The 17,859-nt window shown below is 41.7% G+C and overlaps 1 protein-coding gene across 2 annotated transcripts; it reads left to right on the top strand.

Moving 5' to 3' along the window:
• Positions 1-867: 867 nt before the first annotated feature.
• On the top strand, positions 868-17,258 carry LOC113154773 (DDB1- and CUL4-associated factor 1-like). 2 transcript variants are annotated; one of them, XM_026349141.1, is made up of 31 exons: positions 868-1,030; positions 1,404-1,457; positions 1,890-2,086; positions 2,191-2,267; positions 2,485-2,558; positions 3,220-3,333; positions 3,447-3,584; positions 4,231-4,869; positions 5,335-5,436; positions 6,364-6,522; positions 6,856-7,035; positions 7,129-7,238; positions 7,610-7,703; positions 7,860-8,029; positions 8,348-8,472; positions 8,570-8,646; positions 9,050-9,214; positions 9,355-9,510; positions 9,696-10,331; positions 10,996-11,273; positions 11,425-11,623; positions 11,805-11,887; positions 11,974-12,058; positions 12,169-12,402; positions 12,552-12,645; positions 12,937-13,041; positions 13,213-13,286; positions 13,521-13,610; positions 13,873-14,031; positions 14,534-14,666; positions 15,174-17,258. In XM_026349141.1, the coding sequence occupies exons 2-31, from the start codon at positions 1,422-1,424 to the stop codon at positions 15,242-15,244; spliced, it is 4,854 nt and encodes a 1,617-aa protein (XP_026204926.1). In that variant the 5' UTR covers positions 868-1,030; positions 1,404-1,421; the 3' UTR covers positions 15,245-17,258. The 2 variants fall into 2 exon arrangements, with proteins under 2 accessions (XP_026204926.1, XP_026204927.1); XM_026349142.1 differs by lacking the exon at positions 1,404-1,457 and having other exon boundaries at positions 869-1,030.
• The last annotated feature ends 601 nt before the right edge of the window (positions 17,259-17,859 follow it).

The following is a 17,859-nucleotide window of genomic DNA, read 5'->3' as shown; positions in this document are numbered from 1 at the left end:
TGGAATGAAGAACATATTTTTAAAATATGAATACAATACAATGAATGGCAAAATATAACACATTATGGCCATAAAACATCAAAATAAAATTTATAAATGGCTGACTTTTGTATAAATGGCTGTAAAGACTTTGAGGTTGAGAGGAAATATAAAATTTTAATATTAAATATAATATTTTAATTATCTCTTGTGACAAACTGTCCCAGATGTTATGCTTTTCCTAATGTGACACAGTTCTGCTGAAAATAATTAAGCATGTTATATGATGAACAGGAGCAGGATGTAATGGGCAGCAACATGTAACATAGTCCCAAACAGGAATTTGATCATTATATTTAATCAAAGTGCAGATTACATGTCCCCTTGTTGCAGCTGTGTGTGTGAACCTGCTCAGACTACACCCACTGCCTCACACATTCAGTGTGCTTAAAGGCATATTTCACCCGTTTCTTACCTAAATTATGACACATTTTTAGACTTTATGTATTTGTTTTTATTTACCACAGTTTTTTCACATTTATATTTATTCAGTTTGATGCCGCAGCTGCAAACCACCAGGCTAACTAACTCTAACTATCTAACTAACTATTAACTAACATCAATCATTACAATGTGATGTATTCCAACATGTCATTGACAATCCCTTTAAGTAACATTTTGTTGATAATACTTCTGTAATATTGAAGTATTGTTACATGTTTCACTTGTAACAGAGTATTTCTGCACTGCTGTGATAAAGAATATTAAATAAAGTACTTTACTTTAGTAAAGGATCCAGCACTCACAATATGAAACACTGATCAGGTTTGTGAACTACAAGTCCCACGAAGAGGCGCGCCGTCTGACGTCATCTACCGTCGACACGTGACGTAGCGTGCGTCCGCCGGGAGAAGTTTGAAAATAAACGTGAAAGTTTTTAGACGTTTAACGTCAGCGTCGTTTCGTTGGTTCCTCTTCGGTGAATTTGTCCGAATTTCCACAAACATCGAGTTGAAGTTCGAAGCACAGCGCAGAGGACGTTAATGTTCAGGTGAGTGAGCGTTTGAACCAGTGGCTGAAGCTGCTAGCTGAGGCTGTTTGTGTGTCCGAGTCTGACATGAGGTAACTGACCGGCTGTCAGTGCTGCTGACTCCCCCCAGTCTGCTCCGTGAGTCTGGGACTTATCGTAACATGACTCACAGGGAGGAGAAGCTTGGGGCGTTTTAATACTCGGACACAAATACAGATACACGGAAAAAAAAGCGGAGCGCATTGAGACGAGTTAGCTAAGTTTGCTAACTCGCCGTTAGCTGCGGATCAGAAAGTGTCCTGTGATGAGGCAGCTGTCCCGGGCAGAGGCCACCTGTTGGTGTGGACCCACGGCAGCACACGGGCGTTTTCAAATGCTTTCATTTCTTTAACAGTACCTGTCACAGTCTGTGATGCCTCAACGTCGAGCCTCACTCAGACAGCTCATGGTAAGTGATGGAAAACAACTTCTCAGACAGCGGTGGGGGTTTAGTTTAGTACATGCAACTCACTCACTGCAGCCGAGCACTCACAGTAGTTTCATTTGGTTGACAAGAGTTCAGTAGGAAATATTGTTCACTACTTCTTTGAAAGTTAAAGTTGCTGGTGACTCTTCAGATAAAGGTTTTTCCTGTAAAGTACCAGTGGAACCATGTTTCAGCTGTCTTTGACTGGTGAAAAATGTTGGATGAGAACTTTATGTAGTGTTTCTGTGTGGGATGATGGGCCTTCAGCAGACATTAAACACCTTAACAAAGTAAGGGTTGGTGTGACAGTGGGTTGTGCAACAGAAGGCTCTTCAGTTCCACAATGTGCACAACATTAACTTGGATTTTACCTGTGTCCTCTTCCTTTCCTTCTCTTCTTCATCTGTGCTCCAGGCAGCGATGTCTTCCCCAGCAGAGGAACCGTTGGCTGCCGTGTCAGCTGTTCTGTCATCTGCTTTGTCGGCCGCTGTGTCCGCTGCCATGGCTGTAGCCATGTCCGTGGATGCCAAGGCTGATCTCGCTGCGCTGCTCGACGAATGGGAAGAAGCTCAGCGGGGCCCCACAGTGGACTTGGTGTCCATCCTTACTAAGTGAGCAGTGTTTTGCTTTTAAAAAGCTGTACTCACAGATTCATGTCAGACCGTCTCTGTCCATCTCTCTGTGTCTGTGGATCTCATCTGTATGTTTTGTGCAGGATATCTGAGCTGATTGAACGGGAGACGGCAGAGTATCACAAAGCAGACCCTGATCCGTTTGATGACCGTCATCCAGGTTCTCAGCTGCAACATTCACACTTTTTATCACTGTGTTTTGTTCTTTTTTTAAATCATCTAAAAAGTTTCAACAGCTCAATATTTTTGTCCCTGAAATAATTATCTATCTGCAGTTCACCCATAGCGCCTAACTCTATAAATGCGTTAGTCAGGGTTTTATTTCATTCATCTTTGTAATTAGTTAATGAGTCTGTGACTTCTGTCTAATTTTGCAGGAAGAGCGGACCCGAACTGCATGCTGGGGCAGCTCCTGAAGATGCTCTTTATGAACGATGACTTCACTAATGCGGTGAGGACAGCTGGATTTCTTCTGTTGAATAATGCAGTGTGATTAGACTGTGTGCATGTTCACCAGAGTGTGAGGAATGAGTTTTGTTCTTATTCTGACAAAGAGAGGGGGCATAAATCTAAAACCTACAAGTGAATCTATTGTCTTATAATTCCCTTATTACATCCTTTTGGAGGATGTAACTGACTTTTTGTTCCCTAAAATAAAAATATGTATTTGTTTTAAATGGATAGTGTCCTAAGGCAAGATCTTACTCTGCCTTTGCCTTGTACCTTGTATCTCACTTCACTTTGGATAAAAGTGTCTGCCAAGGGACTAAATGTAAATGTATTTATTCATATATGCTGCTGTTATAGATTCAATTGGTGACGGATGTCTTTGAATAATCAGCAAATTAAACAACTAAAAATAGTAGTAAATGTCCAACGAGATGATATTTGTTCCATAGAGATGTGATTTTGCAACAGTATAAAATACAGACTGTCTTATTAGCCCGATTGACACACTGTTTTGTTTTAATTAAAAAATCTAGATAGAGATTTTGAAAAAAGGACACTGTTCATTAAAAGAAGCCTCATGTTAATCTTAATCACTGTGTTTAAATAAGGTTTGAATTGCTCAAAAACGATGCTCTCATCACACTGAAATGTCTGCTTTGCAGCTGTTGGACACATATATAATGACGAGCAGAGAACTGAGCCTCAACACAGCAGCCTGTCGTCTGCTCCAAAACATCATGCCGGGCCTGGAGACCTCCGCTGTCTTCCAAGAGAAGGTAAAACCTTCAAAAGATTAATTACAGACACTTATGTTAAAGAAGGCAGCTGGTTTTCTGACAGGCTAAACTCTTTTTTTCTATGGATTACTAATTGTGTCTGTGTGTCACAGGAGGGTCTAATTGAGAAGTTGTTCAGCTGGGCTCGTGGAGCAGAGCGCCCGCTGTGCGTCTACGCCACAGGCCTGCTGGCCAGAGCCATGAGTAACCAGGAAGTGGCGGCCAGCTACCGAGAGCAGAACACTCAACTGGTGGGTGGCACATAACGTGTATAGCTACAGAATTTGTTAAAGCAACACAACAAACAAGATGTAAAATACGTAGAGTGAAGAAACCAATAACTGCATTAACTAGAATGAATTTCGGGATGTTTAGTGGATTGACTCAAATTCAAGACGACTTCACATGTTGTGAAAGTCTCTGTTTATATACACTCAAAACTCTAATATAACTTTTAGATAACACTGGAAAAAGAGTAGGTTCCAGCAAAAGCTTGTTAATATACTTTACACTATATATACTCACTTTAAACATTTTTTATTCCTGACTTAATATTTAAAAGAATAAACAACTTAGGGGAAGTTAACAAACAAAGGGGAACAGCAGCATTTCACTTATTCAAAAATGATGCCAAATATTTTCTTAAACTCACAAAAATGTAAATTCTCGGGTTTGTTCCGTAAATACGTTTGATTGACCTTGGAAGATGGTAGTTCTGAAATTTTCTTTTAGGTTCTAACGACTTTCTATTACTTTGAATATATTTTGTTTATATTTTCTTTGGTATTTAATTTTTGTTATCTTTCTATCATTATATTATGTCATTAGCAACAGATCATCTGAATCTGCAGGGTAACCTGGATTCTGAGGAACTCAGTTACTGTTGGTTGTTTTCAGGTACCCATCATGATTCAGCGTCTCCATGAGCTGCAGACTGAACAGGCCAGGAGTGACTTTAGCTCCCCAGAAACGGCCCAGGATCTACCTCAAGACTCTCAGGTTGAAGCCGCTCAAACCTCAAGCACCTCAACAGAGCTGCAAGACAAGACGGAGGGGGAAGATGTAGGAGCGAAGGATGAGGAGACAAAAGGGAGGGATGGAGAGAGCAGCAGGCCAGTGTCAAAGGCTGGTCCCAAACCTTTGCCTAGTCCAGCACAAAAAAATGGAGGCTGCAGCAGCAGCAGCAGTGGTTCCAGCTCAACACGACTGATTCCAGACTTCGTGTACCAGGCGAGCATGGATCCTTCATCCAGAGACACGGAGGACAGGCAGGGAGAAAGAGGAGGAGGGAAGAGACGGATGGTGAAGGAGAACGGGAGGAAGGCCAAGCAGAAACTCCACTTCATCTCCACCTCCTGCAGGGCTGAGGAGGAGGTAGAAAGAAACGATTCCAGCGAACAGCCGACCCACAGCACCTCATGGTCAGAGGTGAGCTCGATGGTGATTGGCTCTGATTACCGCCTTTCGCCGCTGAGCTCGGCCATGGAGCAGAGGCTCATCCTGCAATATCTGACGCCACTCGGAGACTATCAGGAGGTGAGACCAGCAACCAAACCACAGTGTAGCACAAATAGTAAGAGCTGTAGTTAAAATCATTCCTTAAAATGTGTTTTTATTTCAGCTTCTGAACACAGAAATATGGCAAATGGAAAAAACCTTTTCATGGTATCCACATATCTTATATTTCTCTCATTCTCACAAATAATAGAAGAGGGACTGAAGGAAACACATACCATTAAAAATATGTAGGGAGACACATTTCATGACCAATTCAAGTAATAAATACTTCTGGGGCCAATGTAAATCAAGCGAACTGTCCCCAAAATCACAGCTGTAAAAATCGGTCTGAATTGGTTGAGGCTCCAAAATGTGTGTGTATGTGATACTGTGATTGAACAAAGATGTGGCTTCAGAGGGCTCCATCTTTTAATGTCTTATTTTCTTCACACTCTCTTGTATCAAATGAGCCTGTAAAGACATTTATCATTCCCTCCTTTCTAGCTGCTTGCTGTCTTCATGCAGCTGGACACCAGGTCGTTGCTGATGAACTACATAGACCTCACACAGACCAAAAACGTCCAGCTCATCTTTGATGCACTGCTGGTAAGACTGTTGTCCTCACAAACTTCTGATAACATCATACATTCATATCTACTGAAGTAGTTGAGATGATCTTTGTCAGTATACTTGTCTCCTTCTTGTTGTACCCTGTCCAAATGTGAGCTGTCAAACCTGATGGCTTAATGTTGTTAGAGATGACGACATGCTTCATAATATTAGTAAAAGAAAACATGCAGTCGTACAGTCTGATAACAGTCAGTAAACAGTCTGATAACAGTCTGCTGCTATTCAGTCTAGTTGCTCATATGTTAATTCTTATTGAACTGTGGCATCTTATTAGTAAAATACAAACCTTATGAAAATTCTGCCCCGAAACTTTTACATCTTTTAGGATTAGACACTTTTCAGATATTGTAAAGTAAATAGTTTGAACACGTACTGATCGAACCTTTGACCAGTCAACTAGTTGGTTATCTGTGTTGTCATTCAGTCATTCAGCCCCTCCCAACAGAGGAAGGTGTCTGTGTGTCGAGGATAAGCTGAACCTGTGGGTGGGTTTGTTCTCAACCCTGTAAAAGTAAAATCTACCAACTGAAGTCAGTGGACAGAAACCAAAATATTACTGTACCTAGTTCTTAATGTGTTTTTACAGGACTGGTTTATTTATGCAGGTTATCTGCTAGTCCTGAAGTCTTAGAAAGTTTTATGGACATAAGTTAGTGCAGTACTAAAGTCTACAGTTTTATTATAAGCTGTGTGACAGTGGATTGTACAGATTGTACAGTCTGTCCGAAAAACACTGCTACAGAGTTTATCAGCTAGGATTTTAGTAAAACCTCTGTTATCATTATGTAAGTAATATTAATAACAGATTTAATGAATTAATGCTTAGATTGCTGCACTGTTCCCTTAAAACATGCAGGTGCATTTTCAGTCCATTTGAATCTCTTCTCTCTTTCTTTTCTCCAGTATCTGGCTTCGCTGCTCCTCCACAAGAAGTTTGCAGCAGAGTTCATCGCTCATGGAGGAGTGCAGAAACTTCTGGAGATCCCGAGGCCGTCTATGGCTGCGACTGGAGTTTCACTCTGTTTGTACTATCTGGCATACAACCAAGATGCGATGGAGAGGGTACATTTAACATGCAAGACACACATATACACAAATGGTCTTTGTTATTCATTTGTCAAGTGTAAAAACAGCAAATAGATTTTACCAGGTACATCTTCAGATTGAATTTTTCTTCGTCTTCGTCTTCGTCTTTGTCTTATTATTGTTATTATTGATTATTTTGAGTGGTTTCAGTGGTTTATGTAACAACACTGAGTCTCTGTTTGATGATCACATATCTCCACCTAACCACTGAGACACAGTGGGTAAAGTAGCTACTGTAGAAGTAGAAGAACAGGAAACCTCTGTATCCTGATCTCTATCACTTCAGTGTGTGTGTGTTTGTGTTTGTAGGTGTGCACACTCCCTGACGGCGTGCTGTCGGACATGGTGTCCTACGCTCTGTGGCTGCTGGAGTCGTCCCACGCTTCAGGCGTCTGCCACGCCACCATGTTTTTCTCCATTTCTTTCTCTTTCAGGGCGGTGCTGCAGCTCTTTGACCACCAGGACGGCCTGCGCAGGCTCGTCAACCTGGTCTGTAAAACTCTACAGCTCATCTTAGATTTAAATGTGAAACACGCTGCCTTTTATATATAAAGGTCTTGATGAGTCTCCTCATCCCTGTAGATCAGTACTCTGGAGATCCTTAACACAGAGAACGAGGCGCATGAGATGAATGATGACCAGGTGTTCTCCAGCCGACAGACAGCAAAACATACGTGCATGGCCATGCGCAGGTAGTACGAAGAATAAACTTTTTCATGGATGAAGAAGTGTATAAATGTTTTAGTGCTTTAATTTGATTGAATAAAAACTTAATTAAATAACCTCAGACCTCTAGGTGAAGAGGCTAGTGTTCCAGTTATTATTATTATTATTATTATTTAACTGTAATTTGTAAAATTATCTCCAACAAAGCCTAAATTTGTAGAATTAGACTCTGTCATGTGTTCAGCTATCATCATATCCATCTCAGTTAGTAGTTACGCAGTCCTTCCCTCCCTTCATGCTGATTTTACAACATGATTTAAATCTTCCTTGATAAAACATACATCTACAGTATATTCAAATACACAAGTATTAATTGAATATTGTTGACTTTGTCAAGGTACTTTGAGGCTCACCTGGCAGTAAAGACTGAACAGGTCAAACAGTCCCTGCATGCATCAGAAGGAGGTGTCCCCCAGCAGCTGCACTACAAGGTATGTGTTGGAGTACTAGATGTTTGTAGTTTACATACACATATATTTATATGTACCGGTGTGTGTGTGTGTGTGTGTGTGTGTGTGTGTATATATATAATTAGATGTTTCTATATTATTACAGTCGCCTTGATATCTGTGTTTCACTGTTTCCAGGCGTATTCATACACCAGAGAGCAGGTTATTGAGATGATGGAGTTCCTCATCGAGTGTGGACCTCCTCAGCTGCACTGGGAACCAGTTGAAGTTTTCTACAAGTTGTCCTGTGTTCCTTTAATGCTGCAGCTCATATCTGCAGCCTGTGACTGGAGGACTTACTATGGCAGGTAAAGCTGCTTTAGGCTCTAGCAATTCCCCAAATCCACAGTTTGTTTCAAAGCTTGATTTTTGTTTTTTATAACACAAACAACCTACACCCTGTACTGCCCATGAACTCCTCAAACTCCACTTCAGCTGCTGCTGTGACCCACACCTTACGCTTTGTCTTTTACACAGACATAATGTTTCTCTCTTACCGTAAATCTGCACTTGACAACAGGTGATATGTCCGACAAAAGACTGTGGACTGTTTGTGTCACAGTCTTGGTCTCAGTTTCAGGGCTCATTCATCCTTCACCTCTCCTTGTATCTGTCTGTCTGTGAAGGAGTGATACGGTGCGTTACGCCTTGGACATCCTGGCCATTCTCACTGTGGTTCCTAAAGTCCAGTTAGTTCTGGCAGACACTGTGGAGGTTCTAGATGAGACCAGGTCACGTGTTTCCACTGTGGGTCAGTAGAACTCCTCAGTTTTCCCTTTCACTGCTGCTCAGCTGAATTTGTTTCTATGTTTGGATTTATTTCATTGTTCCTCTTGTTTCTGCTGCAGGTATGAGCATCATTCTGGGCGTCGCAGAGGGTGAAGTGTTTGTCCATGATGCCGAGATCCAGAAGTCTGCACTACAAGTAAGCAGATCAATTTAAGGCACAAGTTCAGTTTTCTAAAGCAGAAAGTGAATTAAATTTAGACCATGAACATAGTTTTAATTTAAGCTGACCCTCACCACAGGGAAGTCTATTTTACCAGTTGTCTTTTCTCAGAGGAAGGAAACCATATGTGAAATTAATAATGAATATTGTAAAAAATAATAATTGTTTATTTAAAAGAAGTTCAAGTTGATAAAATTTCAACAAACAGCAGGAAACTGGAAAGAGAAGTAAGACAGTGTACACAGACCTTTATGACTTAGTCTCCACACTTTAATCAGTTAGTGCCATAGACTAAGGCATAAAAGTAACTGAAAAAATGAAAGAAATTACTCCTGCTGTCAGCTGCACCTTAACTCCCCTTCTCTGATCCCTGTCTTAGGTGATAACAAACTGCGTGTGCGCTCCAGAGCAGAACCTGAACACTGTAGGTGCTTTTGCTGTCACCCCCCTTAAGCCCTCCCTCCACCCTCAGCAGCCCCCTGCCCCCCACAACAGGGTCCTGGCCCACATGTGGCAATTGGTTCAGAACAATAATGGTATAAAGGTAAGAATGAGTGGAGAATGATGCACGTTTAGCATTACAGAACAACATTTTCTTATTTAGTGTGAATTTGCTATCTTTATTTATTATTCTTTAAAAACAAAAGGACAAGTTCCTTCTTTCATGTCTCTCGTCTCCCACAGGTACTTCTGTCTCTGCTGTCGGTGAAGATGCCCATCACAGACGCAGATCTGATACGTGCTCTGGCCTGCAAAGCTTTGGTTGGACTCTCTCGCAGCACAGCGATCAGACAAATCATCAGCAAACTGCCCCTGTTCACCAGCAGCCACATTCAACAGGTGAGCACAAGATGTTCAGTCACTGAATAAAACACTGGTGAAGTAACAATGCACTGAAGCTAAATCCAGATCAGTTATGGATGAACCACGTGTACAGTGGGTCTAAAATGTTTATATGCATGCTGTCATTCTCAGCATTTTTTCATGTCCGTTATCATTCATAAATACTTGTTTTACATCCTCAGCTGATGAAGGAGCCAGTTCTGCAGGACAAACGCAGCGAGCACGTCCGTTTCTGCCGCTATGCCGCTGAGCTCACAGAGCGAGTGTCCGGCAAACCTCTCCTCATGGGTACCGACGTCTCGCTGGCTCGTCTACAGAAGGCCAACGTGGTCGCCCAGTCGCGGATCACCTTTTCTGAGAAGGAACTCCTCGTGCTGATCAGGAACCACCTTGTTGCTAAAGGGCTTCATGAAACTGCAAACACACTTGTAAAAGAGGCTAATTTATCCGTAGCATCCCTCTGTCCGCACTCCTCCTCTTGTGCCACCCCTCCCCTACAGTCAGTGATTCCCAGGACCTGCCGGTTAGTCAGTGGGATCGCCGCTCGTATGGCCAGCCATGTCGGATCCTCTCCTGTGTCCTCAGCTGCTGCAACCTCCTCCAGCTCCCCTTCTTCATCCCGTTCCCATGCCGCTCCTCAACCGCCCTGCTCCTCTTTGTCTACCTCTTCCCTCCCCACTCCTCCTCATCCTCATGGGCAGGGCTCACACCCGGTGGGTCGGATTTTGTTCTCACGGGAACGGCCAGTGACCAACTGCAACTCAGGAAAAAAACTTCGCGCACTGAAACAAAAGTCCGACCATGGTGCTTTCATACAGGTCAGTTTATTCATTAGAGGAGAAACCATCAGTCAGTGAGTTTATTGAAACAAATGGTTTTGGATGAAAGCGTCAAATGTAAATAGTAGTTTTACGGTTTATCATTAGTCATTCATCAAGTTAACACGCAACATGTTCTCTAGTTTTACATGAGAGGAGTCAAATGAACTCCAGCAGCACGCATTGAGATATTTACACTCGACATCACTGAAAAAGATGTTTTGTTTCTTTTACCCTGGCAGAGATCAGCTTATGTGCAATTTACCTGCTTACATACAAGGTTGAAAGAACTTCATTAACCCCAGGTGGAAATTGCTTTGGCTTGTTAAAGCTGCTCTTTGCACAAAAAGAAATGGAAAGAACCACAGCAACATACAAACAACTAACTTTCACATTTGTTAACAAGAATAAAGGATGTAAGGATCAAAAGAAGTGATGTGCCTGCAGCGCGATGAATGGTAAAGATAACATGATGGATAAATAGGGGTGATGATGGTCAGCAGTTGTATGTACAGATGTAGTGATGATGTGATGAATAGAAGTTCAACCAATAGCCTGGATACAGTGCAGTTATCAGTTCATACGTCTGTTCTGTGTAGAAGACACTTTTATATCAGGATGTTTAGTTTGACTCTAGGTGACAGTTTTTCTCTCTCCTGTTCAGACTCCAGCCATGAAGAAGCAGATGGAGCGCCACCTGCCTTCCCCCCCGACTCTCGACAGCATCATCACCGAGTACCTGAGGGAACAACACGCCCGCTGCCCCAATCCAGTCACCACATGCCCCCCCTTTTCCCTTTTCACCCCTCATCGCTGCCCCGAGCCTAAACAGAGGCGACAGGCATCACCCAACTTCACTGCTCGTCTAGGGAGCAGGGTGCTGTACCCAAAATATGGAGGCGTGGACAGAGGGTGTCTGGATCGACATCTGATCTTTAGCAGGTAAAGAACAGACAGTGGTCACCGTGCCATCGTGTGGAGTAAAAGCTTTTGTATTCTGTGTTTCTGTTGAAGTTTGTCTTAAGCAGGTAACATTTGTAGAATGAGTGCAAGTAAGATGTAAACTTGACACCGTCTGTTTTTCTCTTTTTAGGTTTCGTCCGATGTCGGTTTTCCACGAAGGCGACGGAGACGAGAGCAGTTTCACTTGTTGTGCCTTTTCAGCCTGCGAGCGTTTCCTGATTCTGGGAACGTGCTATGGTCACCTCAAATTCTACAATGTATTTTCTGGAGAAGAGGAGGCCAATTACACCTGCCACTCGTCTGCCATCACACACCTTGAACCCTCCAGGGTATGTACAAACTTAACAGCTATCCCAGTCCCAGTATCCCGTCTCTTTTTAGTTTTTTATCTTAAGAACAAAATAAACACCAGCCATTACACTGGTACGGGTCACAGGGGACTGCAGCCAGTCACAGGTGTCACTGGGAGCCAAAATATAAGGTAAAAAATCCTTGTCTTATGTTTCTCAGGATGGGAAAATGGTGCTCACGTCTGCTTCCTGGAGTGTCCCCTTGTCAGCTCTGTGGAGTATGGATGGTGTCTTTAACATGAAGTAAAACTCTCACACACTCTCACTGTTTCTGCAGGTGTATAGACTGTGGGGTTTGACGTTATTCAAATGGTTTGTTTGATTCTTAGACACTCGTTCATAGACGACCACGACGTCGAGTTCAGTAAACTCTCTCAGGACAGAGTCATCGGCACCAAGGACCAAGTCGCGCATGTGAGTTACCCCCAGTGTCCCTCCACCATTCCGTGCCTTTACTTTAAGTATTTTACAACGTTGCCGTCAGAGTTTCCTCTCTTCTTATTGTATCTGTTTCTGTGCTTTAGATCTACGACATCCAGACGGGTCAGAAGATTCTGACGCTGAACGAGCCCGCCCTGGCCAATAACTACAAAAGGAACTGTGCCACCTTCAACCCTACAGACGAGCTGGTGCTAAACGATGGCGTGCTGTGGGACGTGCGGGCTTCGCGGGCCATCCATAAGTTTGATAAGTTTAATATGAACATCAGCGGCGTTTTTCATCCCAACGGCCTGGAGGTCATCATCAACACTGAGATTGTATCCTCAGATCCTGTCAGTGTTTTGTTTTTATAGCTATGTTGACTAAAGGAGGACGAACAACGTAAAACCAAATCTGCTGCAGGCAGCATTTCAGCTGTTTATTACTTGATGTTGTTAAGTGGTTGTCAGCCTTGACAAAAGGTCAGTGGGACCTGAGGACCTTCCACCTCCTGCACACTGTCCCTGCCCTGGACCAGTGCAGGGTGGTCTTCAACAACAACGCCACCATTATGTATGGAGGTACGAGCTGTTGATGTGTGAACTGAGTCATGTGTTATTTGTTTGGTTGAAACAGGAACACTTTTTCAATAGCACTTTGCTTCGATGTTGTTTCTTCTTGACTGTTCCTCACTTGTAAGTCGCTTTGGATAAAAGCATCTGATAAATGACTAAATGTAAATGTTTGGTTAATTAACGGGGGAATGATTTACTGTTATCCTGATTAAGCAGACGTTAATGTACTGAATCATTACACAGTGGGTTAATGTCCACATTGTGATCCTCTTTCTCCTCCCACACACTCATGTACAGCAACGCTGCAAGCCGATGATGAGGATGATGCTATGGATCAGCAGATGAAGAGTCCATTCGGCTCGTCCTTCAGAACCTTCGATGCTACAGACTACAAGCCCATTGGTAGGCTGCGCTTCTTTTTAATGTAGGACACTTGAACTTTTATTTGCTACGTTGACAAAAATAATTATTTTGCAAAGTATTGATTTAACAAACTTTCCTCTGCTGGTTCTACTACACAAGCTGCAGAACCTCAGCTTTGTCTTATAACGGATATATTTTTTGTTTTGTTAGCCACGGTGGATGTAAAGAGGAACATCTTCGACCTGTGTACAGACACCAAAGACTGCTACCTGGCTCTCATTGAGGTACTTTCTTTAACGTTAGCTTGGAAGTAGTTTTATCTGATAAAGATCACTGTGGTCTTTTTGATTAACTAAATAAAATCAGTGGCTTTTAGTTCATTAAAGAAATTTTATTCTATAACTTTTACCAAAGTGCATTGAACCAGTATGTCTACTGGTCCAATGCATCTAACAGTATCTAACAGTATACTAGCATTCTCACTAAATGGGCTTTCACTTTTCACCTGTTGTCCTCAGAACCAGGACACTGTGGGCTTGGACACAGTGTGTCGACTGTATGAGGTGGGACGTCATAAACTGGCAGAAGAGGGAGACGACGATGATCAGGTGAGACACACAAAACAGCTGGTTGTACTCTCTATGTGATATTTAGATTGTTTGTATCAGAGCGATGTGCAGTGTATCTTTCTGATCAGTGTGTCCAGCAGTGCAAAGCTAACACACATCACCCAACACTTCTCCGCGCCGTGTTTTATCCACGTTGTTTTGGTGAACTTGCTTTAAGTCGGTACCTCAGTGTGTTTCATCCTTGAACTAAGAAACACGTGAAACAAATGTGTTTGTTTTAATTCACATTACTCTCATGCAGGATGATGAAGATCGGGACGATGATGATTCCTCAGATACAGACGATGACGACGACGACGACGACATGGACACAGACCCCCTCATAGCAGAACTGGCCGATGATGATGATGATGACGACGATGACCCAGAGAATGGGGACCGAGCCAGCACAGAAGAAGAGGTACGTGATTCCACAAACCAGAGCTGCACTAATCACAGTTATGTTTCTAATTGTGATGTGCAGGGTTTCTGTTGGTATCTCCCGCTGGTTTAGACATATTTAAGTTTAAGAAACCTGGTCCTTCATTCTAATAATATCAGTTAATTGAATGTTGGTGTATTTTATTAACTGAGATCATTTCATTCTACGTGAAATATATGGCATTTAATTAACTTTAGCATGTGTCCTAATGCTGTCGTCCATGATCCCCAGGGTCACTGGTTCTGTCAGGCTAGTTCTAGCTTCTCTCTGTGCATCATGAGGTCAAAGGCTGAGTAGACAAACAGTCAGCACATGTGATGTAAAGGTGAAAACACAGGTTTGATGCTGTGTCTGTCAGTGTTAAAGTAAAAACAAAAAAACCTCTTGACTTTATATTCATTATGTTTCTTGTGTCTCAGCTGTTTCCTTCATGCTTTTAATGGGTCTTCAGTAAATTATCTTTTGTACCTCCTCCCATCAGATTGCTGATCTTCTTGTCAGCAACAGCCACGATGAGAACAACGATGATGATGATGATGATGATGATGATGACTCTGAAGACTCTGACCGCTCGTACAGAAGTGATGATAGATTGGATTCTGACAACGCAGACTGTTAGTAACATTTACATTTTTGATCCACACCAACAAAAAAGACAGTGTGGCCTGTTGGTCCACATATGTCTCAGGTCCTGCAGCTTCACTGAGCCTTTTTAAATTCACTTACCATGGTGGCTGATAGAAAGAATAAATAATAAATGGTCTTTTTGAGTCATATATAGAGGATATGTCAGAATGTTATTGTGAAGAAGATAAATTCAGATTGGCCACAATACAACCTTTAAACATACGCTTAATGATTCCAAAACACGCCCCTGATCCCAGCGTTCTCTAAACTGCCAGTTCAAACTTTTCACACGTGATTTACTTCTTATCTTCGTCTGACATGATGCTAAATAAATGTGATGTGAACTATGACGTAGAGAAACATCGTTCAGTTCCACCTTCATGTAGGTTTTCTTTAGTTTCATGTTTATTGTGAGAAGCTGTGTTTTATTTAAATAGAACGTACAGCGTCAGTAAAAGGTCTTTACGTACGTTTGTTGTGTCCTCATGCTGCAGACTACCTAGAACAATCGGATGATGAGGAATCTGAACTGTTGGAGTCGCTTCGTGACAGGTGGTTCTCCTGAAGAAGCTCCTCAGCCGACAGCTTCGGACATTTTTAGTTTCTCATTTAATCAGGCAAGTTGACTGTGAACACACTGATATGCACTTCAGTGTCCTGAAGGACAAGAGAAAAATCTGTAATATTCTCTCTCTACATATTTTAAACTTTAGAGAGACGACTGATGACAAATAAATATTTCCCAAAGATCTGGGGCCTCGGATTAACACAGACTCTTCACTTCACGTGGTTTTCTGCTTCTTCGTTTAGTGGGAGACAATTTGAGGCAAATTAAGATTTAATGTTTAACAGAAAGGAGGTTGTTTTCTTATCATTAACTCTTTTGAACTTTTGATCTGCATTGTTAATGACAGTAAGATTTCTTTTTACTTTCTTGAAGACAGATTAAACAAAGCTAAAAGACAAGCGAACAACATGGAACCACAATACCAGTGCACAGTTTTCATCCTCTACCAAAAAAATTGAAGTTACAGAAATATTATATGCAGATGTTCAGCAAAGACCTGGTTTCAAAGTACTACATACTACACGTCTTAACTTCATTTAATTCACCTCTGTAAATTACACCTTTTGTAAATAAGGAAAACGGCCACTTTTTCTTCAAGAAGCTGTAGAAATGTGCAGCTCCTTCTGTGTGCTGTTCACTTTTAATCATCCTGGGGTTTAAGAGCAGCTGTCTGCAGAACAACTTCCTTCTTCATGACGGTAGACGTGATGATCCTCAACAAATGCAAAGACGCTGTCATGAGCAGAACCTGGACGCAGCAGAACCTTCACTTTTAATTTATTTTGATTGATTCTAATTTGTATGAAAGGATCTTTTATAGGTTAATAGCTTTTACCTGATTGGAGAAGTGGAGGCTGTGGCTTTGTTGTGAATGAATGCTTCAGTCATCCCATTGTTTGGTTGATCACGCAGCACAAAGCAGCTGCCTGTGGAAGCTCAGGTCGAGCCGTCAGACTGAAAATCAATCAGTTATTAGTGTAGTAAAAATTAAAATGGCCTTTCTGAGAACAGCAAATCTGAGGGCTGTAAAACCAGTGTTTTACCTGTAAATGTGATAAAACTACAGTTTTACACATTAATGTAATAATAATTTCACTTAGTTTGATATTCAGACATTTAACATTTCTCTGATTTGAATAATAAACTGTCTCATAGTTTCCATTAAAATAACCTTTTCTTTTCTTGCTGGATCTTTGAATCAGTTAATAATGTTTTTCACTGTCACACTTGAACTGCTGAAAACCAAACGTCTCCTACTTCACCATCACGCCGTTCTCATCGTCTGTCTGCTGGAATATAATCTCGTCCTGCAGGCTGCACTTACATCTCCGCACAGACTCTGAGCAGAAAACGGTTAAATTTGAGGAGGTCTTCAACACTGATGTCTCAGATATGTGCATATTATATTATATTATATTATATTATATTATATTATATTATATTACACTCAGTTATTTCATTGTCAACTGTTGCAAACTTCTGTTAAACCAGGTGAATATTCAACTTCTGTTTTGTTTTTCTTTTCCACCTTGTCCCTATTCTTTCAGTAGGTTTCATGATTACGGGTATTAACACGCAGCACGTAGTGGCTATTTATCATGTAGAACTGACTCCATGAGACGATGTCAGTGCTGTGATTTACACAAAACTGTAGAACAAGTTGGAAACTTAAACAACGTTTGCTGCTTTAACTGTGGTGAAGCTGCGTCAAACAATCTGACAGGCCTGGTCTGTCTACAGCTGCTTTTTGTTCTGGTTCTGGTTGTAAATCAGCTGCTGTTGATGAAGAACTATATTTTCAGACAGGTCTCAGGTTTGTTTGTGGTCTGGAAGGTCATATGCACTTTAATGGGTGTTTGTCATTTACAACCAGAATGAATGTTTAATGCCACAGGAGCTCTGCACAGATATAAACCTACAGATTTCCAACAGATAACTCTCTGTATATCTGTTTAATGTGCTGTGAATGGGTCTGTCAGTCTGTGACTCAGTTTATAAGTTTGGCTTTAATAATAAAAGATCCTTCTCCATTCTTTAGAACTCTGTGTGTCTCATGCTGAAGCTGCAGTAGGTAAATCAGATCTGTTGAAGTCTCTACTGTCCTACCAGTCACAGTAGAAGTAGTGAAATGTGAAGCTTCTCTTTTTTTAGTTATGATAATCACTTCCTTTATTATTCCCTGTGGGGTAGTTGTTGTTGAACAGCTGCACACAGATGATGGCACCTCGACATGCTGAACCCTGGGGTTCACGGACGACTGCTCCTCCACCTGAGCTGTGTTTGGAATAGAGACGGAGGAATCTGTTTTATATTGAAATGGAAGGTTCATGTTTTCATCAGTTCTCCAGAAGTTACTCTCCAGGGCCAGATGACGACCACCAAACGATGCTATATGAACGTAATAGACATAACTCCATGTTCATAGGGCTACAACATTAAACGCTCTCCTGTTGACACAGGTTAGAAAACGTTGTTCTCTTGTGAAGGGTCTTGAACCCGTGAGTTATTCTATGGAAACGTCCCTTATCTTATCCTCAGGTAACAATCTGCAGTAACTCTTCTTTTTACCTCCCGATATTAGTTCTTTTTCTTCTCACCTCACTTCCTCCTTT

The sequence above is a fragment of the Anabas testudineus genome, chromosome 5 (genome assembly GCF_900324465.2).
Source record: "Anabas testudineus chromosome 5, fAnaTes1.2, whole genome shotgun sequence".
In the NCBI taxonomy this organism is placed as follows: domain Eukaryota; kingdom Metazoa; phylum Chordata; class Actinopteri; order Anabantiformes; family Anabantidae; genus Anabas; species Anabas testudineus.
The sequence above is the reverse complement of the archived record's forward strand: the minus strand, read 5'-3'. Positions and strand labels throughout refer to the sequence as shown.